This window comes from Pelodiscus sinensis, chromosome 17 (assembly GCF_049634645.1).
Source record: "Pelodiscus sinensis isolate JC-2024 chromosome 17, ASM4963464v1, whole genome shotgun sequence".
Lineage (NCBI taxonomy): Eukaryota > Metazoa > Chordata > Testudines > Trionychidae > Pelodiscus > Pelodiscus sinensis.
Window position 1 is genome coordinate 6,725,905 of NC_134727.1, and position 27,536 is coordinate 6,753,440.

Genomic DNA, 27,536 nt, shown 5'->3' on the forward strand with positions numbered 1-27,536 from the left:
AAGTATCTTTCTTTCTTTTTTTCTGATGCATTTTGGCACAAATACAACACTCTCCATCTTACTGGAGGCTCTACCACACCAACTCATTGTGATAACAGAGATCTCCTCTTATACTCATGTTGGTGGTCATGACTGGACTGACGTCAAGTTCCTTCCCGCACTACTTTTGCTGCCTAAAAGAAAAGACAGATCATTCTGCAAACCCCGGCATAAATGCACAAAACTGAAGCAATCTGCATAATTTGTACCGCTGTGTTTAAGGCTGCACCTACAGTTTCTGGATAAAGAATGTGATGCAACATGTGACTGTTTTCAAATATTTCAATAATGCAACTTGAACAAATTAAACTACACTATGGAGTCATCAAGTCTTGATTACACTTGGAATGGGTTCAGTTCAGTCACCTGCAGCTAGCAACAGAGCTGCATCCTGCAGAGCTGCATCTTGCAAACAGGACATGGGAAGCTATTATTTGCTCTTGTGTATATTTCCTAGTTTCAAAGGGACATGCTTAATCTATACAAATTACAGGTTCCATCAACAACTGTAATTGGGGCAAATCCCCACTGTAAAACAGCCCTCTGTTTTCCAATAAGATCTGTTGACATTTAACAGTCAACTATCAGAACTGAAACTACCTTAACTTCATTTCAGTGCACACTGTTATTAAGCAAATCAACATTACCTGCACAAAACAGAGGAAAATCTAGCAAAAAATGATTATTTGCTCTTAAAAATATGCAAATCCAAGAATATGAAGCTAATCATCAACAGGACTTCAGAAATGGGTTCAAAAAGATTCTCCAATTTAATGAAAACTGAAGAACTCCTAAATGGTAAGAGCTAGGATCACCAAATTTGGTATGCAGCTTCCTCTTATCTTAATTTAAAGCCAGGTCAGGCTTTGGTTGTGCCAGGACAATGGGATGAGTCTGGGATGTGATTTGTTACTCAAAAAATGGAGAGAAAGGTGTCCACTAGTTGGGACAGTTATACAGTATAATGACCAGAGGAGGGAGCAAGGGGCCAGAGATGGGAACCAGGACAGCTCTATTCCCAGTGGGGCAGCGGGGAGACAGGGGTGGAGAAAGGGACAGCTATTTACTATACATTTGAGAGAGTTTGTCTGTGTTCCTGTCCCCCCAGCCAGGAGGGAAATGAAGACAAGAAGAAAAACAAAAATTATTTGAGTTAAGGACCCAAGCAACTCCAGGTACATTTTCTAGTTGGAAATATTTAGGTGTACAGGTGCGGAACCTCTGAAAACTGAAACATACCAAATGAGTAGACCTTCCAAGTCCTAGAGGATTGAGATCTGATCATCCCTCTAACAGATTGGAAACATGCACTCTCTGAAAGTCAAACTACAGAAAATGGAATTATAATTAGAAACGATAGCTACTTCTGCTATGAGTTATCAAGCAGTAATTATGACAGAAGACAAAACCAAAAGTATTTTTAATTAATGGAAAAGTATCACATTTCAGGCCAATAGCTCTCTGCTAAACCCAGAACACCAGTATGTTTGTTAGTAAGGGTATTTCTACACTGCCACTCTAGTTCGAACTAGGGTGGCTAATGTAGTCATTCGAACTTGCAAATGAAGCCCGGGATTTAAATATCCCGGGCTTTATTTGCATGTTCCTGGGCGCCGCCATTTTTAAATGCCCCATAGTTCGAACTACCTGCCCACAGCTACATGCAACACGGGCTAGCTAGTTCGAATTAAAGCTCCTAATTTGAACTATCATTACCCCTCCTGCATTGAGGAGTAACGATAGTTCAAATTAGGAGCCTTTAATAGGCTCCAGGTGGAGGGGAGGTTACACATGGGAGGGGTGCGTCAGTTAGTGCCTGAGGCTGCAGGTGCCGCGGGGGGCAGGGCAGGTGCCAGAGCCATTGTGTGCATGGGGTCGGGGCACTGCGTGCCGGTGCAGATGTTCACCATACACAAAATATGAAAGAAGAGAGATCCAAAATATTCTGCTTAAATTTAAAAAATGAAATATGTAAGTATAGAGTAAGTAACAAGAGACTGGCAAAAAACAAGAAACTGGGGCTAGCTTCCCGCAGGAAGCCTGGGACACGTGGAGTGTGCCTCACTGGGCTCCAGCGGTGATTGAAAGGGCCTGGGTCTCTGGCAGCAGCATCAGCCACAGTAGTTTTTTAATCAAAGTGTTTTTGAATTGCTGAGCTCCATTTGGTTTTTGTTTGTTTGATAGCTGCTTTCATTGCCCATCCAAGTCAAGCGATGAGGCATTTTTTTTAATCTAATGATGCTTTCTCTCCCATTTGTAGGATTCTGGCTTTTGAGGCATCTAGTAAAATAGTCTTAAACAATACTCAACTTTTCACACTTTTTGATTCAGATTATTTCTACCAATTCATGTGTCTTTGATTAGTTCAACTTGTAGGTGGAGCGGGAGAGGCAGATTAAAGTCAAGTTTATCAAAATGGTTTACATAGTATCAGCAGGACAAAGTATTAGCAGCACTCACTGCATGAGTGACATGCAGCAGATGTCAAAAACCAAGTGGAGGAAACATAAGCTAGAAGGAAACCAACCATCACCACAGGCGCCAAAAGCCAGCATGTTCTAGTGAAATAAATATTGCATCTCCAATATGCTGCCCTTTTCTGTCAAAAGACACAGAGCTCTGGAGTATATACTGACATAATGTCATTCACTTTCTTTTCAATATTAAATTAAAGGCTTTTGCAAAGCTAGAGGCAGGCAAAAAGCTTTTAGCTACTGCAAGAGACATCAAAGCTAAGCAAACATGGATTGGCAGAGAAATATGCAAAAATGTTAGTCTAGCTGAGAAATGTGATAGAAGGGAAACACTGAATCGAGAACTGTTAAAAGAAGCAGCCTTTGAACCATCAGAGCAGCATTTCAATGAGAGGTTTAAGCCAACCAAAGGAAAGAGGCTCTGATAGCCAAAATCTTAATGAGAGAAAAAGTTGGTGGTTTCGGAGGAAGATTTAGAGTTTGTTTTGTTATTTGGCATTTACACTATGAAAGTTCAATGTCGAAGCAATACTGAAGATTTAATTGAAAAAAACAGGAAGAAAATTATTTGTTAGCAATATTATGGTAGCTGGGCTGGTGCCAGGATATGAAAGAGATAAGGTGAGTGGGGTAATAACTTTTATTGGACCAACTTCTGTTGGTAGAAGACAAGCTACATTAGTTGGTACATGTGACAGGGTGTACCAGCCACATGCTGGTACACCAGGGGTTAACTCCTCTCTGTTAGAAGAGGCCACTCCCATCCCACTCTGCTGGGCATGCTCATGTTGCAACCAGGAGACAAAAGGCCCAAGAGGAGCTCAGTCTGGACTAACCACTGGAGGAGGAAGTGGTTCATTGCTAGCTCCAGCAAGTGGACAGCTTGCACTCCAAGGCTTGGAGACCAGCAAAATGGGGCTAGATTCTGAGGGAGGATGTGACAGTGGGTGCTCAGAGCACCAGACCACAGATGTGAAAGGCTTCATAGATTCAGACAGGAGAGGACCAGGGAAATTTAGCAGGGAAACGATATTGGAACTGACCAAAGGTTCCCTGCCACTGAGAGGACCCTGGGTTGGAACCCAGTGGAGCAGGGTTCCTGGCCACCGCCCACCTTGGCGATGGTGACCCAGCCTGCCAAATACAGTGACTCTGGCCATTGGACCACACTATACTGACTGCAGAGAGTTGTCACAGTGACTCTGGATGTTGGGTCACACTAGTTCGACTACAGGAAATTGTTATAGTGACTCTGGCCATTAGGTCACACTGCCTCAACTGCAGGGGATTATTAGTGATTTAATTTAAGATATGGACACTGGACCACACATTCCCAAAATGTGGGACACCTTTACACATTTGGCCGTGGGGCTGATACCTCTCTTCCCTGTCCTGGAGGATAATGGGGTGTATCAGTCCCACAAGAATCCAATAAAAGATACAAGCTCACCCACTTGGATCACAGGGCAGATAAAATTGATTTGTTTCAGATCCTCCTCCCCAACTATTGGAAATACTGGCTCCAAGAGCGAACAGGACAGACATGAAAGGATCAAAATAAAAAACACTGACATTTGCTTTGTGGCCACACAACTAAAGACTGGAGATTTTTACCACTCACTGGCTGCTATGCAAAAATTCCATGCTTTAAGCATTGATATGTATGTCTTTCCCCAAAATATCATTCAGCAAACATCTGATTGGTTTAAGAGAATCTTTGCGGTTTTTATTAAATCTCTGAGATTTCAACTGGGTAGCGGCACCAACGTAACTGAAATCAAAACTTGGCTCACACTCTGTGACTAGTTTGCCTGAAAAGAGATTAAAAAGGGCTCCGTCATGATGATTCAGCAGCCAGCTCTAGAAACCATGCTTATATCTGAGTCTTTCCCACACTACATTCACTATCTATATTACTATTTAAATTTGCACGTAAGCATCTACAGCCACTGAGGAGAGACAACAAATTATTATAGTGATAGGAATAAATGGGGAGGAGGAGGAGGAAATAAATTAGTCACAACTTCAGCATCAGCTCTGAAAAACAATTCTTCACACACAGAAGTAGGATACTCTTCTTAAGGGAGAAATGATCTTTTGTAAGGCCAAATAATCAGTCTCTTCCTGAAAAGAAATACTTCCCTCATATCCCTACAGGCTTCCATGGGTCAGTTTGGCAAAAGCAAGCCAGGATTGTGAAGAATGCAATTAAACCAGCAGCAGACGGCTGGGTACTAAAGAGCGTTGTGCACTTTGTTCTTGTCAAACCGCAGCTTATTAAACAAACAAAACAAAAAACAGTGTATACTTACTGGGCACAGAGGCAGTGAACTTACAAAATCACTGCAACAAATCACATTGGTGTGCAAGTTATTGTGTAATCTTGGATTCATATTAGCAAAAATACTTCTCATGTCGTCCGTTTGGCAATCACCAACTGGGCAAGAAGCATAGAATCATAGAATATTAGGACTGGAAGGGACCTCGAGAGGTCATCGAGTCCTGTCCGCTGCCCTCATGGCAAGATCCAGTACTGTCTAGACCATTCCTGATAGACATTTATCTAACCCACTCTTAAATATCTCCAAAGATGGAGATTCCACAACCTCCCTGGGCAATTTATTCCAGTGTTTGACCACCCTGACATTTAGGAACTTTATCTTAATGTCCAACCTAAACCTCCCTTGCTGCAGTTTAAGCCCATTGCTTCTTCTTCTATCCTCAGAGGCCAAGATGAACAAGTTTTCTCCCTCCTCCTTATGACACCATTTTAGATACCTTAAAACTGCTATCATGTCTCCCCTCAGTCTTCTCTTTTCCATACTAAACAAACCCAATTCTTTCGGCCTTCCTTCAGAGGTCATGTTCTCTAGACCTTTAATCATTCTTGTTACTCTTCTCTGGACCCTCTCCAATTTCTCCGTATCTTTCTTGAAATGCGGTGCCCAGAACTGGACACAGTACTCCAACTGAGGCCTAACCAGTGCAGAGTAGAGCGGAAGAATGACTTCTCGTGTCTTGCTCCCAATACAGAAATGGGGACTGAACCCGAAACCTCTACAGCTGAACGCCTGAGAATCCAGAACCCAAACTAAAGAGCAAGAATCTGTGACCAATAGCCACAGCAGACCTAGCCCCCGCACAGAAGCAGAGATTTACACTGGAGCTGGACAAAATCAAAGTCTCCAAATGATATACTGAAATTCTAATTCAAAGTCATAGATTATCTATCAACAGATGACTGTCCTCAGCTGTCAAGAGTCAAGGTGGAGGCTCTTGTCACGGGAGTCATTTTACCAGATTTGTGATAAGTCTCTCTGCATTTTCTCAGGTGCATTTCTGTTAAATATATTTGTACTGTATGGTTGTTTTGGGAGATTTGTATTGTGGACATATTCAAATGCCTACAGCTTCCTCTTCCAACAGCTTTAGTTCAATCTATATTTGTCTAGGAAAAATACATTTCCAAAATATTCAACCAACCTCATTAGCTACCTTTACACACACACACACACACACACACACACACACACACCCATAGGAGAGCAACGCACACCCCATAGGAGAGCAACGCAAGAGGGATTAATCATAGCAAATATTAATTAAAAAACAGAATTGTGCACTATAGTTAGCAGGCTAGGCTGTGGAGAATGTACTTTTGTCAGCTGAATGCTTTAATTCAAGGTCCCGCTTGATGAAATGACCTTCATGTTTTAGTTTAACATCAATCATGTTGACTGTTACTGAGGCATCACTCACTCCTCTTTTTGCTGCATGCTAATATACATGCCAGTAATGTTAACAGGAGCTATCTGAGAGTCTGAAGATGTAACTCATGTTTATTTTTGCAGAAAAAAAACCTACTCAATGAACAACATAGCATTCTGCATTCAGCATCATAAAATTCTAACATCCAATCTGTGGAGTGGAAAAAGTATCAAGTACAGACCTGAAAAGATCATTTATGTTTCAGTTTGGTGGCAAAAACAAATAATAGAAATTCAGTTTGATTAAAAATTAATTTTTCCCCTCCCCCAATGAAAAAATATATAATTTTTTGTCCCACCTTAAACAAGGCATACTCCTTTGGGGAGGTGGGGATTGATTTTGGGTGCAAGAAAATGTTTCACTTAACCCAAACAAAAATTATTCTGTTTTTTATTTCAAGTTGGTTTTGGATATTTTTCCTCCAATTCACCCAAATTCCTAAATAGTTTCAGAATCACACAAATGCATTTTTCAGTTAATTTACAATTAGTTGAAAATTTTGCCCACCACAAACCGTTTGTAGAGCTCTGCAAATAATTGTTTTCAATTCACTTACAGTACGCTCTCTCCCTCCTCCCCAAAAAACCCCTAAATAACTTGTTTCAGATCAACAAATTATGTGTGTAGGTCTGTGCATGTGTGTGCATATGTTTTGGGTTGAACAAAATATTTTATTTACCCAGAAATGAATTTTTTCATTTAATCAGATGGAGGGGAAGAGTTATACAATTTTTTATATTAAAGTAAATTCCTAAACTAAAATAATTTTGAAAGAAAAAATCAAAATGTATGTTAGAAATAGAAGGCAACAATTATTATAATAGACACAAATTTAGTATTTGTTTAGATCAACAAAAATGGCATTGGATTAAAAAAAATTCCCCCAAAATTTTTCAGCCAGATCTAATTACATAGGTAGTAGATTAATGACAGCAACTGTAAGAAACTGTTTCATTCTGCAGTAGCAGTGCTACAACTATTGAATGCCAATATTAAAGGTCATGGGGAGAGATATTTATGAGCTCCATCAATGCTTTTACTGGGGCTACTTTCCAATAGACACATTGGTGAGTGAAGATTGATTTTTGTGAACACCAGCTGCAGCATTAAGCTGCTGTTCATGGCTCCATCATGGAGATAAAATGGCAGCGGACACTGAAACTCTAGTCAAACCTTTCAGAGTACATCTTCTAAAGAGGCCATATGTGGGAGCAGTTACAACTTCTAAGCTAACCTAAAGTTACCGCCAATTCTTTGTGATATACAAGTTATCCTGCGCTTCCTTAGGGATAGATAGGAAAAGTATCAGACCTGAAAAAATTCAGTTCTTTTGGAACTGCCAGACTTAAAAATCAGTGCTTACTTCAAGTGCATTTGAAGTGCATTACAAAGTAACATAATCATGTCAAACAGCTTTGTGTTTTATTCATAACTATTCCATGAGCTGTGGGAGTAAAAGTTTCACACACACCCCTGCAAGTTTAGACCTTTATTTGCTCTGATTCAGCTATCTGAATTTCAAATATCTATATATTTCCATAACCTACATATGTATTCTGGAATTTGATCTTTAAAATTCACCCCCACCAATGTCATCCTTTGTAGCCTTTTCAGTGACAACATTAGTGAGAGGCACAGTCCTGTTTCTGCTCTGCAAAGGAGACTTCCTCACAGAAGAGCACAGACCTCTAGAAATATTTCGTTGCAAATGGGAGGCTGTTTCCTCCCTTATCAGCACGAAGTAATGGATCATTTCATCCTCTGTTCTTTATTTAAGAACCATCACCAAGAGCGAGTTGGTCCCTAGAATACTTAAAATCTGGCAAGTGTTTAGAATATCGGCCACTTTGGGTTTATCATTAATTTAAGTTTTAAAATTATTTAAAATTAATCTCCCTTTCTCTATTATTGAACTTTCACTATTAAAGGTAGTGAACCAAAGCCTCCTAAACGGGCTGTTCACAGCAGCTGTAACAAGCACCAAGGCATATGCGGATGCACACCTCAAAGAGTAATGTGTGCTGCAACCAGCACCTTACTAATCAGCAGGGCGACACCCAAATCTCCCCTGGGTGGCTGCCAAGCACTCAGCTTACAGAGAACACTGCCGGGCAGTCCAGCTGGGGTGCACGGGGTCCCAGCCCTGCTTGCAGCTTGCTGCTGGCAGCCCATAGACCTCCCCAGCGCCCCCCACCTCCCAAGACTCTTTGGTTCTGGAACATATGTGGTCCTGCCGGACCAGAGAGTCCTGACTTAGAGAGGTTCAATCTGTACTGGAAAGCTATGGGATGGTGACATTCTTTTTCTCTTTAATATGATATATTAGTGGATACATCAAGTAATTGAGCATTTGAAGATCAAAAAATTACTAGTATTCTTCTTTAAGAACCACCTAACTTAAGACACCTGTTTTTCTATATAATATATATTCAGCAAAGAAAGCTTTGTTCTTTAAACATTAAGGGCTGAACACCAAAGAATTGACCATTGTCTTCGTTGTGGATATGAAATGTACATTTTTCTCCCTGTGATTCTATTTCCATGCAAGGCATTTTTCCTTATGTTCTGAATATAAATCAATATTTCATCGTTCCTGAGTAAAGCTATGCCCCTTTACAAAACCAAGAAAGATAAAAAGGCAGAGATTCACATCAAAGAGGTTAGGGATGGAAAAGCCTCATTAAGTCTCCCGGTCAGACCTCCCTCCTCCCTTAGGAGTGTAGAATTCCTCTCTGCATAGGTTTAAAGATTTTTTTTCCATTAGGTTCTAATGTCTGAAGCAACAGGAAGAATATTCTTGATTCTAATAGATTTTACTATTGTGAAGTGTTTCCATATTATTCACATACATTTTCTTTCATTGTATTCTATTGCTTACATTTATAACTGTGACAGGTTGGATCACAGGGACCGAGGTACCGATAATACCATTGAGCGTACCTGCATGCCCCTCCACCCTGCCTTGCTCAACTTGAAGCTCTAGTAGAGTAACACAGAAACTGAGAACAGCTCAGCTCTGGCAGAACTCAGTCAAGGGACTTGTCAGCACCCAGGAGCACAACCCCCAATAGGATCAAAACCCCAAATAAATGTATCTTGCTGTGGTATGAAAGTTTTACAGAGATCAAGTTTGCTCTCTTCATCAATGAAAGAGAAACACACAGCTGTTGTCACTCCCTCCCCCTCCCCCAGGCACAATTATTTACACTGGATTTAATAATAAACAAAAGTAATGTTATTAAGTATAAAAAGTAGGATTTTTGTAATTGCAAGTGAAAACAGATCAAAGTTACTAAGAAAAATAAAGCAAACCATGCCAGCTAAGGCTGATACACATTCACTACATCTACACTGCACCTTTCTTGTGCAAAAGCCTGTGCAAATGAAGCACAGATGAGCATATTGAGGTGCTTCATTTGCATAATTAATTAGGGGCCGGTTTTGCTCAAGAGGCTTTTGTGCAAAAAGGAGCTGTGTAGATGGCTCCTTTTTGCACAAAAACCCCCTCTTGCACAAGAGCCATTCTTCCTGAAAAAATGAGGAAGAATAGCTCTTGTGCAAGAGGGAGGGTTTGCGCCAAAAGGAGCAGTCTACACAGTTTCTTTTTGCGCAAAAGCCTCTTGCGGAAAAACGGCTTCTAATTCCTTATGCAAATGAAGCAGGGCAATATGCTAATCCGTGCTTCATTTGCATAGGCTTTTGCACAAGAGAGGTGCAGTGTAGATGTAGCCTAAGAGAAGTAGTTACAACTCATATTCCTTGGTTCTAGTTCTTATTTCAGGTGTGGTTTTTCACAAGCCAAAGCTGATCTTTGTGTCTGACCTGGGCCCAGTTATGCTCCTCCACCCCTCTTGTTATAGTTGCTTAACTTCCAGGTGTTCTCTTAGCATGGGGAGGCAGCTTCAAAAGCCAGCTGAAGACTCTCATTGTTTGCTCCCCCTCCCTTAAACAAAATTTCCACAAGGCAGGAATCCTTTATTCAATCCTCCCCACCCCAATGGAAAACTCCAAAATTCAAGACGGATTTCAGCATAGTCATACACCTTTGTAGAACCAACCACAGTTTGGGCTGACAGGAAAAACAAAATTATCTGCAACTTACTGTCTTGTGTCCTGGGATATTAAGTTCTTTAAGTTTCACTAATGGCTTTCACTCAAAGACCTGGATTAATAAGCAGGTTTACACTTCATATTTATAACTTCACACACAAGAATGCTACATGCACACAAACAGATTATATAGATTCAGCAGATTGCAGGCTTTTCAACAAGAGGCTACATGCCACATTTTGCATAAAGCATATTTGAGTTATGCATATACATATTCAAAAATGTATTTCCATAAAAATAGGGGGGTATAGTGTCATAGTAACCTCTTGTACCACACTAAAAGTTCTTCTCTCCTTGCTATACCTTATAAAAAGATTGTAGACATGCCCCATTTATTAGTTGTCACTTTGCTGACCTATACATACCTAGCTCATTTTGAATCATTCCCTCTAAAATTAATCTTCTGGCTTCTTAGCTGGATAACTGATCCTCTAAAACTCAATTCAAGTATGTCCGTCCAAAATTATTACATTGTGCTATGCAAAAGTCTAATCTTTTAAATACAATAATGTGGAAAAGCAAGTATCTAAACTTCTGGCCATCTGTCCTGCTATTTGGCCCAAGCCAAACAGATGGCAAAACAATCTGACCTCATTGGTAATCCTCTTTCAAGAAAAGTCATTATTATCTTAGTAGGACTCAACATTTTTGCTGCGAATGAAATGGAAAGTGGATGTTTTCTTTTGTGACAATTTTCATTACAAAAAAAAGTTATCTTCTGGATAAAGTATTAATCCTTTAGCTGTAGGCCAAGTACACCACTAAGTATCTGATAACTTTCACATTCAGCTTGAGCTAAGATGATCAGAAAGTTCACATAGGCATGTGATAAGTACTTACTGTGAAAATAACGTTCTTGACCGAACAATGAATTTGAACACATATTCTAGTGCTTTCAAAGTTCTCAGTATAGGCTCACATTGCTCTCCTCTGCTGGAAGTATCCAAATAAGTCTTCAGAACTGTCATTAGCTTCCTGAGTTAAGAATAATTTAAAAACACAAACTTGGTTTTAAAAATGCACTTCCATATCTGGCTTTGCCTCAGTACATTACTCAACACTGTTCATCTGCAGTTCAGTAACCATGCATCAAGACTCGGCAAATATAAAAATTGTTTGACTACTATACGTGCCAATTGCAGGAAACCTGTAAATATGATGAGAATAAGCAGCAAATAACCTACTTTGCAATGATATATTTCTTCAAATACAAAAAGCATCAGCATCACAGCTAACAAATGTGGAAAATGATTCAGCGGCATACTTCCTTGTACATCTGACACTAAAAGGTAAGGTGCATACAATGTTATAGGTGGTTTTGTCCACCATGTTCATATACATTCCTGCACCAATGGAGCAAACCCCTTCTGTCAATATAGGCTATGTTTACACTATGGGGTTCTGCTGACAGTCTCCCAACTACAGACAACCAAAGTTTCTCAGTTTTGGGCAATACATTTTCAGAAGTTTCATGTTAACCTTAAAACAGGGCCCTTCTGATTCATTATTAAAGGTGGATGGAAAACAGTTTTCCATTCCTAGGAACATTTGAGTGTTTGACCTTCTCAAACCCCACCTCCCATACACACACATATATCTTGAATTTGGACAGTCACAATCTCAAATATTCATTAACATAAAAACTGTCCCTTCCTCCCCGCATTTTTAACCGTTTTCAGTCCAATTAAGCATACCTTTCAAAATGTACATTTTCAAACTGAAAAGCTGATGTTTAATTTCAAGCATGTCCAAACAAAAGACTATTGATGTTTTTTTCAAGTTGGAAACACACTCCTGCTTTATGAAAAGTTTTTGTGATCAAATTAAACATTTTTGCCAAAAAAACACAAAATTTGTGATGAACTCCAATTATTATAGGTTCTTTCATTACAGTATTAAAATTCTGGCAACTTTTTATGAGCCAGTTTGTGAAGTAGCATTAGCATCTTCAGCAGATAATTTTCTTGTCTTGCCTCACAACTGAATTGACCCTAGGTGAACTGCTCCTATTCCACCACAACCCATTACATTCTAGTGAGTGGAGATAGAAGTACCTGGGATTCCACATAGGAAGCAGAGCTGAAATGTTTGTGAGCGACTCTATAGGATCCCTGCAAATGGAGGAATGTGCTGAATTCAATACTAACTGTCATAACCATCCCAAGCACACTCTGCTGAATTTTGAGGCCATGATATCTGGCTGCAGGTTCCTCAGCCAAGGAGAGGTTTATTCACTGCTGTGAAGCTAACCAGTGCCGTCTGAGGCTTTTCATTACTAGTGGCTTTCTGCCAGAGTTTGAACAAAACTGGTATAATCAGTCTGCTTCATAATGGACAAAACCCTGGATCCCTTATGCTTTTCTTCAGGACTTACATTTGTTTTGTCCTCTTTGAAATCTATAATCGTTTGGCCTGTAGGAGAGCTAAACAAACAAAAAGTTTCCAATTTGGCCAATGCATCCTAGTAATTTATCAAGTCAAGACATCTAATGAGATTCAAGTGACTTGTTAACTTCAAAAAGTGATGGGGATTTTTAAAAAGAGACAAGAAAACATGTAAAGAAAAGAATAAAACTTACTTGTAAGCCAAAGTTGCACTGAAGTGCTGCTGGATATAAGCCTCCAGAACAGTATTGAAATGTTGAAATTTCCTGTCTGCAATAAGTCCTATTATATAAATCTAAACAGAGATTAATGTAATTAGTGTGCGCCACACACCCACCCACCCACACAATATTAAAACAGCGATATATCAGGTTCCTGGATTATTTATCATTCTGAAACATTAACTTCAAAGAACTTAAATGGTGCACGTGTTGGGTATGTCTAGACTACATGGCTCTATTAACAGAGCCATGTAAACTAGCTTAGCCAAAATAGACAGAGAAGCAGGGATTTAAATAATCCCCGCTTCATTAAAATAAAAAAGCCACCGCGCTGTGTTGACAATCAGCTGATCTGGCACAGCGCAGGAGTCTAGACGCAGATCGGTCGACAAGGGAAGCCTTCGTCGACAGCTCCTGTAAACCTCATTTACAAATTTAGCTAGTCTTTCCGATGCTGCCAGTCCAGGTGCCAACTCTGGCCAAGGCTTTGGCATCATCTGAACACTGACATTCACTGCTGAACATCAGTCCAGTTCACCTATGTTAGCATGGTTACAATGAACACCGGTACTTTATTGTTAGACTTTATGAAATGCTTTTGAGTTACTTCATGTATTAATTTCACTCATCATGTCCATATGCCCTGCTATAAGGTGATCTGTACGTTTTGTTTTGTAATAGTAGAAGTGCTTGCTATGATCAAGTGAATCTGGTCAAAAAAATATGGTCCACTGTCCATCAAGAAAGACTATCAAAACTAAATGGGCTACCGTGAAACATCACAAAACAGAGACTTTATTAATGGGTCTATCATACCCACAAAGGTGCTACATGTAGGAAAGCCCTTACCATTAGCTTGAATGGTGGAGAAGGAAATTAAACAGGAGAACAAAAGAAAACTATCCATTTGGGCCAGAGGTGCTAAACTGAAGTATAGTTACTTTGAATTTGCCCTGAAAGGCATTTTGAATAGATATATGTCTACATCTGTAAACTTTTGAAACCACAGGTTAACTCATTTGTGTGTATATTGCCTGCTTTAACCTGGAAATAACTCTGATGTATGTTTCCTAGTCAAATTCTTAGTTTACTACAGGCCTCACTACAAGTGTTGTCTTTGGTAAGAGAACTTAGGCATAAAGTCATGTGGGGTAAGTGACTGGTCTCTTAAAACCGGAAGCAACTTTAATATTTTGTGACCTTTGGTGTAAGTGATCATGTATTTCTTAAGCTATGTCTACACTGGGCAGGTTCGGCAACAAAAGTGCTGTGGACATGCAAATGTCGCAAAAAGTGAAAACTAGTCAAACTGGTTTTTTTGACTCCCACAGTTGACATTTCATGGCCCTATTGCTAGCACTCTGATGACAGAGTAAAGCAATATGGTTAAACATCTCACAATGCAGTGTTGTGGGAAGGCAGAGATGATCCCTGTGCTTCTTAGGATTCCCTGGCAGCTCTGTGAGCTCTCCATGCTGAGAAATGTCCAAGCAGCACAGAAGTCTCTTCAGCCCTCCCCGCCTGCCACCGTGTTTCCAAGGAAGGAAAACAGGAGCATTACAATGATTTGCTCTTTGTTTGTCCCCCAAGCAGAGCAGCTCACTGAGCTGTCAGATACTCTCCAGAGCTTTGAAAGGGGAGGGGCCCATGCCAAGTGAGGGGCGCATTCCTGCAAGGCATCAGAGATCACAAAACACTAAGCAGAGCCCTCAGGGCAGGCATAGTAGGATACTGGTAGAAGACAGTTTTCTCAACAAAACAAACAGTACACACTGGATATTTTTTGACAATAAAGGGAAGGGAAAAGACAAATATCTCTTACGGGACTGGAAGTTTTTTGTCACCCAAACTGGCTGTTTTTCCTGACACAAGTTGCATTGCAGTGTCAACACTCTCACTTTTTAAAATGTGCCAGTTTAGACGAGCCCTTAGTCTAGTTTGCATGAGTGGCAAGATAAACATGATTACCCAAGGGGACTTTTTGTATCCTCATGGTAAGTCAGTTGCAGTCCTTTGGAGATCACATTTGTTACAGAGTTATAGAAGATATCACCAGTTTCAGATTCTGCCTTCTCCCTCCTTTTTTTTTTTTTTTTTGACAGTCTGCTCTGATGTTGGCACTTACGGTAATAGGCCACTCCACTCGGTGTTACACACTCAAAAGGCAACATTTCATCCACTAGTCTTGAAATTGTTTTAATACAAATTCTTTCGGTACATATACTCTATGCCTGGAGTCCCTTTTATGACACTCTAGTAATGCAGCACCTTCAGTGAACTGTGAATCCATTTGCTCATTTTTTCTATTTGCAGTATAGTCTTTTTCCCCCCATGATGATTCTTACCAGTGCATCAAAGACTAGAATGTCATACTCATCACTTTGGGAATGTTCCATCATGATGTTAAACAGGGCATCCAAGGTGTCTTGGAGAAACTACATGACAGAAAATGAAACAAGACAAAATAATTAAATTAACTTGAAAAATCAAATTACAGAGCGCTCATGTTGCAGTTAATGAAACATGGTTTGGATTGGATGGACGGGTTTTGGAGGCCCCTCGGAAAAAGTTGTGCTGTGATGCACTGTGGAGGATAAAGCCTTTAGTTTCTGGAAGCCGCCCATGTCACTGAAGATTCAGATATTTAGTCCATAATATACACATAGTTCAAAGCCTTAGCATCAATAAAAACCAATCACTATCTGTAATTTGTATAGAATTAAAACAATTCCTGTCTTTGCGAGTGATATAGATCAATATTTGCTCTTTTTATCTTGAAAAGATAACAGCACAAAAGATGTTTATCCCACCAGGGCCTGAGCCAAAGCCATTAGAGTCAAAAGTCAGACCCCATTGATCTGTCTTGGCTTTGGCTCTGGCTCCACTCCTGGTGTGTACTGGGCTTCCCTCCCTGCCCACCATCCCAAGCTCCATAGAACAGAGGTGGCTACTACAGTATTAGCTGCTTTTAGACTTAAACAGTAAAGTTACATTATTCCTAATTTGGGTGCATTTTCCTTATGTATTCCATACTTATTATACAGACTAACATTACACAGTAATTTTCCACAAATTCATAACCCACTTTGTACTTGTTATAAGGAGACAGGGCATTAATAATATATTCCCGATTTTCGAAAGAACTCAACATATCTAACCCAGCTATAAAAAACAATACTTTTCCGCTTGTATATCTGACAGCAGCAGAAAGCACATACTGAGCAAATATTCCTTTATTCAGTAAGTTTGTGGGCAATTTTTAGTATTATTCTTTTCTATTTAAAAAAAATCACCTATCTTTGACAGGCCCAAAATTACAATTTAGATGGATAGTTGAGTGTCTCCAAGCATTCATGAAAAGCACCACTTTGTCACTAATATCCCAATCCTGTGTTGTCTGCACAAAGAAAATTCCTACTGCGGTAAAACAAAGGCAGCAAAATTAGTCCTCAGATACATAAAGCTTTGAACCCACTTGAGAATAAGAAAGCATAATGGAGCAGGCCAGAAACCCATCTGTTCTCATTATCTGCCCTGACAGTGGTCAGCCTTAAATGCTTTGGAGAAAGGTGCAGAAAAAACCTTTTTGTGGACCATTATGGAGTTGCTTTCCCACAAAGAAATATTTTACTAACCCCTTTAATTAGTGGCTGAGGTCTGCACTGAAGATTATACCTCTTTCAAAACTTTAAGCATCAGAGAAGGTTTTCATTAGTATCATTCTGGAGGTGTCAGGAAGTATTTGTGTCTGAAAGCAAATGTTATTCCTTGGATAAAAACTATTCATTTTCAACAGATACCATCAAATTCCAGAGCTCTGTGTTGTGTTGAAAAGAATCTGTAATCTGTGAAATGGGCTTTCGTTGTCATTTATTAAGTGCTTTACTAAAGTCTACATCGATCTAATTTATCACACTTCTCTTGTCCAGAGAATATGACATCAAAGAAAGAAGTCTAGTTAGTCTGACACAACCTACCTTTGGTAAAACCATGTTGCATTAGCTCCTATTTATTTCAAATTATTCATTCCTTCACAATTTGTCTGGCATGTACTGAAATCAGACTAATGGGTCTGTATTTGCATGGATCACTTTTCTTTCCTTCTTAAATGTAAGTACTCCAGTTGCTATTCTCTTGTCACATGGTAGCACCTATGATTTGGTAGGCTGTTGAAAAATCCCTACTACAGGACTCAGAAATTTATGTGCTACTTCTTTACGTATTCTAAGACAGCAGTTATCCAGTTCCCCCGATTTAAAGCATTTTAAAAATTAGTTTTGCTTTTGGCACAGAAGTAGTAATTTCCATTCCATACACTCATTTCCAGTAGCTATCTTACATGTATCCAACCCCACCCTGTTTTACATGAATATTACTATTGGAAACCAAGTTCCTGCATCATACCTAGATCATCTTTCATCACAACAACATCTTCACTGCCGAGAGGCCTGCTTCTTCTTTCCTTGTTTTATTTATTTATGTGACTAAATAATCTTTTACTACTCTGAACTTGACTTTTGGCAACTCTCACTTAATTCCTATATTTTCTAGTCTCCCTCTTTGCTGATCAACCTTTTTTTCCCTCTTTTCTTGTATGCTCTGTGCTTCCTCCTGATATCCATTTTGAGCTTGTTGTTTCAGCCAGTTAGGTCTCCTTCCCTTTTCAACAAGCTTCCCCTTGCTCATTAGGCAAGTTCTAGATAGCTTTTGCACCTTCGATTGCAAGAGATTGCAAGTCAAATACACATTCAGCCCATCTCCGAGTCCTTAATTTTGCCTGGTTCCTAGCATACGCCCTCTCCTCCTTTGAACTGCAGCAATGTGACCGTACAGAATGAGCTACCATTTAATCGTGAGGAGAAAAAACAGGAAGCATGCTGGAAAATCAGCTAAACATTTGCCCGCTTTATTGACATGGTCTCAAAAACAAGGCCAAAATAGCAAGTTTCAGTATCATGAGAGAATGTTAAGAAGTTACATAAAAAGGAAGTCATGAACAGTGGTATCAGAGACCTCATAATTGTATACTGTTAACGAAAGGGAGGGTGGCTGATGGCACATCCTCTGATGCGATATACTACATTGGAGTTGAAGTGCATTTCTGTTATGTGCATTCAACATAAACAACATACACAGACACACAGTATCAACTTCTGGTTTATACCTCTTTGTCCAGTTAGAATTGTAGCTATAACTGTAATCACACTCTTGCTCTTGCCTGCCACAGAATCAATTGACACAGAAGATGCAAGCTACAGATTTTTCAAATTTTCAATGGCATCTCCAAACCCACTCAATATCCCATTCTCCCCCTGAGCCCTGACTATTCCTTCTCCAATTTCATCTCCAACTGTGCCCTTCAAATGCATTACCGTTTCAGAGAGATAATGCATCTGCTGTACAAGTAATATGTATGTGTCTGATGTAAATTTCCAGCCCTCGTGGTTGGGAACAAAGGCCTGAAAACATGTTCCCTGCATGTTTAACAGCCAGAGAGTAAATATAGTCACAATTATTTTTTTTAATGCCTGAATATTTTAAAGTCTATCTCTTGATTTTTGAATGACTGGATTCAACAATACTCAAGTTGTCCTGTCATGGACACCTTAAGTTTTTTTCCATCCTTCTTTGCACTGGCATATTCAGATAATGACACTTCTGTAACTGTTCCTCTTTTGTCTTTCAAATGAAAATCAGACTGTGACTTGAAGAAGCAAGAAGTATAATAACTTGTGCCCGCTAAAAAAACATGCACCAATAGCAGTGTCAATTGGACAATATGTCCTACTATATTTGCAAGAGGTTACTGACATTTAAATGTGTACGTGGGGGAGATATAAAGACTGAACAATATCCCAGAGAACCTAAAAAAACAAAAAGTGACTGACTTCACAAGAAATAACAGCTGATCACATAGCCAGAGATTATATTCACGGGCCACAGGTATGAAGCGTACAAGCCCTTGTCACCTGCTTGTCAGTCAGTTTTAAGGTTTCCGGAAGAGTAAACTGCAGGTGCAAAGACCTGATGCTGGGCTGAAAATGAGATAATTATTTTCCCAAAGATTTGAACACATACAAACTGCCATGGGAAAAAACATGGTCCCAGCAACTAGCCACGATAACATGCTTTACATTGGCTAAGGCATGTGGAAGCAGTAAGGTTCTGAATTAAGGATCCACAAAAGATAGACTACTGCTATGTCTGGAATATTTATGGGACTGAGTTAGCTGAGCAATATTCCCTTAATCAGGCTGGGTGTCTTAGAAGAAAAGTGTGTGAGGCTTCAAGCAGAAGGAAAATGAGCTTTCCCTGTTAGATTACAGGACGGTATCACTTCCTCTGCTCATGATGAATATATAGACAGATATAGGCTATGTCTACACTGCAGGGAAAAGTCAGAAAAAGATACACAAATTGTGGTTCACAATTTGCATATCTTTTTCCACTTTTCTTCCAAAAGAGGATTTTCCAGCATTTGGCCCATCCACATGGGACCAAATGTTGGGGAAAAAAAACCCTCTTTCAGAACATCCCTTCTTCCTCATAGAACGAGGTTTATAGGGATGCCAAAAAACCCACATCTGCTTTACTGAAATTTTTTTCAGAAAAGCAGGCGTGTTCTTGTTTGCGGCAGAGCTTCGGTATTACAAAATAGCTCTGCAGTGTAGACGTAGCCATAGATACACACATGGGGAATAATATTTGGCAAGAAGAAAGACCAAGAGTAACCCATCTTTCTACCTTCTGGAAAAAAACATTAAAATAAAAATTGGAGACAGGCATCTTTAGGAAGAGAAGTGACAAAATTTATTTCCCTTGAGGATTTGTATCTGCCAGAGTTAGCTACTTTTGCAGTCTTGGAAATATTCTTTATATGGAGTAATAAACAGTTGATATTTAAAGTGCAAGATATTTAGCACTTGCATTTGTTAACATAAAGCTTTATCCAATAACTTTTTCAGTATTACAATCTCTAATCCACTCATCTAGGATAAACATCTGTTATGTTATTATGTTGATTTTTTTTCTAAGTGTGCATTTCAAATTTGAAAAGGAATATACAGTCAAATGAAAGTGATATGTATGGCTGCAAAAGGTCAAATACCTTGGGCTAAATGTCCATATTTTACTAGGGAGTCAAATGAAATGAGCTTAACAACAAATATATTGGACACTTGCACATTTGTTCAAGAATTGCCCAAGGAATAGGAACATGGGAATTTCTGACATGAAACTATCTAATACAGGGACATTTAAGATGTTATTCATAATCCCAACGAAATCCTAAATTACATTCCTGTGGTGGCTACATGATTTTCTCAATCCATAGTATGCGTAGCACAAATATCTATTTAAAAAGTATGTTTACCCATCTCATTGAATTAATCCCTATAAGTGTGCACACTGTATTTCACTTTCACCAGTATTGCTACTAAAATATATTGGAAATTGTTTCATGTGAGCATATTATACACATAGGGTACGTCTACACAGCAACATTATTTTGAAATACCTTAGTCCATGTCTACATGGCAGGCAATTATTTCAAAATAATGTCAAAATACTGTCCAGCTGGAGGACTTCTTACTCCAACTCCTGTAACTCTCATTGTCTGAGGAGTAAGGGAAGTCGGAGGATGAGCCCTCTATTTTGAAATAAGTGTTGTGTAAACACTCCCAATTTCAAAATAAGCTTTTCAATTGACATAGCTCCATTTGAGTAGTTTACTTCGAGTTAAGCCCTGATGAGCAGACACACCCTTAATGACAAAACATCATCACCTCTTCCCAAATCAATGAAATGGCGTATTTTGCCCATCCTGTGGAGGAAGACTAGGAATAATAATAGCATACCTACTCTACTGAATGCAAAAAGAGAACTGATGTCATGAATAACCATCCACAGCAGTATCTGATCCCCTCTGGCAGATGACTGTTGAACAGACAGACAGAAGCCTCACTGTTCCATCCTCTATCAAAAGAGAAGCAGCAGGCTCACAAAATCATCTGGAAAGGGGGGAACCCAGAAGGCTGCTGTTTACAGAGCTCTAACACCAGGGACAGGAATGTAACATTCAAAAGGTGGTACCTTCACAACTTCCTCCCCATCCACAATCTTCAGTTTTTCTAAATTTTCCTGTAGCAGCTCTGGTTTCATGCGCCACTTTAAAAGACCCAGCAAACCGACTGAAATAAATGGCAGAGAAGAGGGCTTTTAACTTCAGGGTGAGTTAAGAACAGGGAGCAGCCTTTTTCAAATACTTCCACAAGAATCTGAATGGCATACCATTTTGAGTTAGCTTTGTTGAACAAACCAGAGTTGAAATAGAAAAGGCATCCCGGGTGCTTACTGACAGTCCTCCTATGCTGCTGGCACTTCGGCTTAAGGTCAAGCCTTTATTCTCCACATATTGGCGAGAGGAAGGTAGAGTCAAATACGCATAGGCATCCTCCATTTTCTTACTGTCACCCTGGAAAGACATTAGTTGTATATTATTTGTATGGCGGGAGTGCATAAGAACCATAGTTGTGGACAAGTGTTAGGCACAGCACACACAAAAGAGAAATGATCTCTGACCAAAAATGCATAGGTCAGAGAAAACTGATGAATATGCATAGACAAGGGGAAGTCAAGTAAACCTTGAGACAATGCTGGTCTGCAGGAAGCTGCAGTCTGAGCCCATCAGCCACTGTAGAGGTTTCTTTTAATAGACACCACAGGAAAGTTTTAAGGAGGGCTGATTTTGAGGGTGCTATGTCCCACATGCAAAGGGCAGCCTGGAAGAAATTGTAAAGGTGACTTTCTGAAAACGTAATAAGTGGACGATGCTGACTGGTAGTTGCGGCAGAATGAGGGCTGGAGTTGCTCTCTCAGTAGCACATGACAGACAAGTAAAGTGAGATAGGACATGAAGGGCCCAGAAAATGGCAAAGTAGTCTGTGTTTGATGATATGGAGAAGACGGCAGTGAAGGGATGTAAAGAGTGTGAGGTGGTCAAAGCAACAATCTTGGAAATTGTCCTTTGAAGCACCATTTTGAGTGGATAATAAGGAGAGGGGCACCATTAATGTATTCTTCAAGGTCAGTGAAAAAGATATTTCAGTAATTGAGATCCAACAGGAGAGTGGTCTGGACCATCTAGATAGTGGGGAAAGGCAGTAGCTCAGTCTTGGTCTATACTATACGATTGCAGAACAACACACCTTATTTCAAAATAACAAGTGGAGCATCCTCATTACCAAGCCCATTACTTCAAAGTAACGGGATGGGTATTTCGAAATAATAACTCCTGCTTTCTACGAGGAATAATGTTTATTTGGAAATAGCTATTTTGAGATAGCAGAAGCGTGAACACTCCGGTACCACTATTTCAAAAGAACTACTCCCCAGAGTAATTCAGACAAATTAATCCCCAGTGCTTCCTGAGGCTTTATGTTGAGGTAGAACGTCCATATTAATGGAGCCTGCCTCAGACTAACTGCGAGGCTTCCCTGTAGTGTGGACACGCTATTTCAAAATTATTATTTCGGGAGTTATTTCAAAATAAGTTACTTAGAAACAATTTCCTACTGTAGACATGCCCTCCGAGATCATGTGCGGGAATAATCAGCAAGATGTAAAATGGGAAGATTATTTCTTCTAGTTTGAAGACATGCCACATGGGAGCAATCAAAACAGAATAGCGGTTGGCCTTCTAAGAGATCCTGTGCATAGTGAAGAGCAAAGAAAATGACATTATAATTTTGTACAAAACACAGTCAATCTGTATTCGGGTACTCAGTGTTTTGCACGTGAATATTAAATAGGGAGGAAAGACACTGTGACAGACTGAATGCAGTGCATCAAAAAATACTGATTGATTACATTAGAACAATTCAGAAATGAGAAATGAGGGTAAACTATACTCAGATGACAATGAAGACTCCACTGAAAACAATCTTCCCAACAAAGAAAACCAAAGCTTTTAACAAAAGAAACTAAGCCTATTAAAATAGGGAAACCACTTTAGACAGACACAGTTGTAGACTTGTAAAAAGTTAATCACTTTTTACGAAATATTAGGTACTAGGATAGGAAAAGAGGGTGAAAAAAACTAACTATAGCTCTTGGAATGGCTACTTGTATCATACTGTGCAGCCAACAAATTCAGTTTTGTACCAAATACTGTTGCAGCTATTCAAAAGGCACATGGCTGTTCAGGTTTGACACTGAATTTCCAGACCATATCAGACTATAGAGCTGCCAGACCTGCAGACCAAGTGTAGCAGATGTGGAGAAGAGCGTGCCTACCTGAAATTTGTACTCAGCACTGAAGCTCTAGATTCAGGAAATATAGTCTGGCATTTACAATAGCGCCAAAAGATGTGGCCTATGAAGAGTAGTAGGTTCTCTGGGCAAGCCGACCTAGGGTGTCTGCTTTAAATAGTTCTTGAGATAATTTCTGCTAATGCATCCCATAGGGTATGTCTACACTTGCTCCCTAGTTTGAACTAGAGATGCAAATGTAGGCTACTGAAATTGCTAATGAAGCAGGGATTTAAATATCCTGCACTTCATTATCATGATCTCGCTGCGCGCTATTCTGATCGCTAGCTGATTCAAACCAGGAAGTGCATGCCGGGACATGTTAGTTCGAATCAAACCCCTTTGTTTGAACTAACGTTACTCCTCAAAAAATGTTACTCCACTTCAACAGCAATTTCGTTCGCCTACATTTGCATCCCTAGTTCGAACTAGAGAGCAAGTGTAGACGCACCCTAAGAGAGGGCAGGTATGCTTCCCAGTCTGCCGAGATATAGAAAAGAGTATATGCTCATTCAAAAGCATTAAAAAGCATTGGGTTTCCATCCCATGAGGAGATCTCCATTCATTAGCTGCAATCGAGCAAAACTCAGGGAAAGCGTGAAAATTATCAGATCTACTGAAAGCGGCAAGGTGGCTTTTGAAGCTGAAGATGTACTAGAACATTGGCAAGTGTTGCCTACAATTTTATCAGCCTCACAAATTAGGCAACGTTTAAAAAGCATGTTACATGAGCGTCTCAGCTTTCATTCTGGATAAAACGTTTCTAGCCCTCATGGTTTCAGAAAATTCATGAAAACACGATTCAAGCGCGTGCCAAAGGACTGCACATCAGAAGGCAAAAAACTCCTCACAACTTGAAAAGGTATTTAAAACCTCTTGAGTTTAAAGCCCCTCCATTTCTGGGATCCTGAGTCATGGTTTTTTTTTTTTTTTTTTTTTTTTGAATGCTTACCATTTGTGTTTCCGTGTGTGAATTCTAGAAGTAACATTTCTGTGTCAGAAATGATCGGTCTCTTTTACCATAAAGATAATGTGTCAGCTCCATTTAACATTTCTAAAATGAAGTCATGAGCTTGATGCAGGAATCAGTTGCTGAATTTTATGAGTTGCCTTATACAATCAGTCATGACTAGATGATCATAATGGTCCCTTCTGGCCTCAATATTTATCAATTTTAGCACCAACAACAGGTGAGCAAATATCTAAAAAAAATCCATTAGTCTCCACTGGAATTTATAAACAATTTACTTTAGTTGTGTGCATCCCTCTTTTTTAGCTTGCCATGAATATTACAGAAAACTAATTTACTGAAGAGAACACATTTGGAAACAGCTAATTAAGTACAGATTTGAAAATATTGGCAGGAAATTCATTTCTAATTCTCAGTCTTCACTAACTGCCTGGAAAACCTAATTTCAATAGAAAGCACCCATCTGGGGGAGGGAAGGAAATCAACCAGGTTATTTGCAGCCAATTGGGGCTAACCAGCACTGTTCAGATGCCTGATAGCAAATCCCTACAACTTAATACATAATCCCCAGCAAAGAACTGTTGATTTGTATTATAAACCAACTAACCCCTAACAAATACAAGCAAGTCACAAACTGTTCACCGATCATTCATGAGGCAGGAGAGATCATGATGAAATGAACTGAATCAGCATCTGACTGAACTTTATTTCAAGATCTAATGATGGTTTAAGTCCAGGTACTGAGTTCTGGCCCAGTCTTCTAGAAGTAGGGATATAATTAGGGTGACCAGATCTCCTGGTTTTAAAGGGACAGTCCCATATTTAAGCCAGTTAGGAACCCCAACTTTGTATTTCAAATGGGCAAATTGTCCTGTATTTTCCGTTTCCTGCTCATGGCCAGATCCCTGTTCACTGCCTGCCCACTGGTGGGGTAGGGGCACGGGAGATAACAGCCCTGCCGGTCCAGCTCCATGCTACCAGAAGGGTCAGGACCTTAGGTGGAAGGGGTGAGGCTAGGAGCATCCAGTCCTCAGTGCTGCTCGAATCATGGCATGCCCCTCCCTCATCCCTTAGCACTGCCCAGAGAGTACTACACTGTGCTCCAGTGGCAATTTGAAGGGCTTCAGGCTCCAGCAGTAGCAGTGGTGACAGGAAGCCTTGGACCCCGGGGCAGTTGCCCCCTTTACCCCACCCCATCAGCAGTCTGGAGCAGGGACGGGGGGAGTCAAGTGGTTGATGAATGGGGTGGGTGTGCAAGACGGATGGGAGGACAAAAATGAAGAGCTCAAGGCCAACTGCTCCTCCTACTAGTCCGTCAGCGCAGCTCCTGCTGTGTGCCTGCCGTGAGGCAGCAGGGATGTACCCTCCATCTTGTTTCCAAGCTGGCACAGGCTGCGATGGTTGGCAAGGATGGCCAGGTGGTGGCGAGTTAGGTATTCACACTCCTACTCACCCATCAGTCCCTGACGGGCTTCCCCTCTCACTGTCCGCCCGCTTTGCCCCTTCAATCCCACCACTGGCCCTACTGCTCGTCCACGTGCCCCTGGTAGACTGCATCCCACTTGCACGGCTTTGCAGAGAACCAGCCCCTGACTGAAGCATGGAGCTCACCAACAGCCGGATCCTTCCTTCCCCCACTGTCTCTGGCTGAGCTGGCACTCTGGGAAAGGCCGGGACCTTCCAGCCTGGGGCACTGGCCAGGAACAGCCAAGCCCTGCATGTTCCAAAGCCCCACACAGCACTGGCATGGGGAAGACTCTCTGCCCCTCAGCTAAGCTCTGAAGTGGCAGAGGGAAGCTATTTCTAGCCTGTTCACACCCCAAATCTGCATGTTCCACAGCAACCCCTGGGGCAGGGGCTTAGCACCCTCATCACCTGTCTCTTTACCTGTCCCCACCCCTCAGCCATAGGTCCAGCTCCCAGAGAGTGTCGGGCTGCTCTGACCCTTAGATACCTTCCTCTGCTGAGCCACCTCTCTGGCTGGCTTCACTGAAACCCCTACAAATTTCCTGGGCCTTGGTGCATAATGCAGCCTTAGAACTTACTGCCCAACACTTTATCCTGGGAACAGGAGGTGACTGGATTATGTCAGTGGCCAGCAGCAGCCTGGAGATGTTAGCTGCCTTTTGACACTCTGGGGGCAGGAAGGGACAAGCTGGTTCCAGCCACATGTGAGCAGTGATGGGGAAGAAGAGATGAGCTCTGCAATAGCCTCCCTTCCTCCCTGACTTGCCTGTTGTCGAATTCACATGATGACTAACAGTAATTTGACCAGGTGTCCTATATTCAGCATAGGGAAATATGGTTGCTCTAAATATAGTAGACTTGAAGCAGGCCAACAAAGGTTAAAATGTGGGAACAGCTACTGTCCTTTGTCACTCTACAACGATACTTAGCTATAGCAAATGTTTTGAGTCATCTTGATTAGGTCTAGAGAAAGATGCGTCCGGAGGAAGGATCACATAACTTAAGTTTTTAATAAGATAATGAGGGGAAGACAATGGAAAATTGGGAATATCATAGAAGACTGCACAGTGAAAGAGTCAGCGAAAACAATAATTCCCTCTATGCCACAACCTTCATACTATACCTTTAAGATTACCAACTCATGTAAGCCATCTTGTAGAGTTGTACCATCGTCCTTCATTAGCTTCACATAGGCCATTGCAAAATTCTTTTCTCCCTTGTCTTTAGCTACAAAGTACAAAATCATACATTAAATTCTAAAGATTAGCAACCTTGATTACAAACAAAAAATAATAATTCTGTACTTACACTCTTGAGATGACCTATGTCTGAACATGAAACGCAGGTGTATCCTTTGCATGTCTTCAATGGGGACTGCCACCTTTTATTAGAAAAAATAAGTTATGAAATTTATCTACTTGGAAATCAATATCCACCATTCTTTAACTTCCATGTTAGCCACTCATGCAATCTAGGCAAGCTGTACAATTTACAAATTCTGGCAGTTATTGTGAAGTGGTTTATATCAAAAACTGCTGCAAGAAATGCCTCTGTCTACCCACTATTGCAGACAAGATTGTAAGCACATCTCTTCCAGACAACAGACAATGGAAAGTAGTGGCCATTAAGGACTGTACTCTGGTTGCTCAGTAGATATGCTAAGAAGGAGGATATCTACAGCTGGGAGAAGCCACTCCCTCCACTTCGTGTGTAGACTTGGGTTTAAAGAATGGAAAATTACTTGCAGCAGAACAAAGGAGCCAGGTGTTAATGGTGGGGTATATCAACCTGAGG

General features: G+C 40.4%; 1 protein-coding gene across 2 annotated transcripts in view; it reads right to left on the reverse strand.

Moving 5' to 3' along the window:
* The window catches only part of DOCK2 (dedicator of cytokinesis 2), a 497,337-nt gene that overhangs the window by 393,415 nt on the left and 76,386 nt on the right, over nt 1-27,536 (reverse strand). For both annotated transcript variants that reach the window (XM_075900153.1, XM_075900154.1), the window contains 7 exons: nt 27,051-27,123; nt 26,866-26,969; nt 21,287-21,470; nt 21,089-21,186; nt 15,343-15,432; nt 12,971-13,071; nt 11,232-11,366 (listed from right to left, as the gene is read on the reverse strand). In XM_075900153.1, the coding sequence (XP_075756268.1) occupies nt 11,232-11,366; nt 12,971-13,071; nt 15,343-15,432; nt 21,089-21,186; nt 21,287-21,470; nt 26,866-26,969; nt 27,051-27,123 (785 nt within the window). The remainder of the gene's footprint in view (nt 1-11,231; nt 11,367-12,970; nt 13,072-15,342; nt 15,433-21,088; nt 21,187-21,286; nt 21,471-26,865; nt 26,970-27,050; nt 27,124-27,536) is intronic.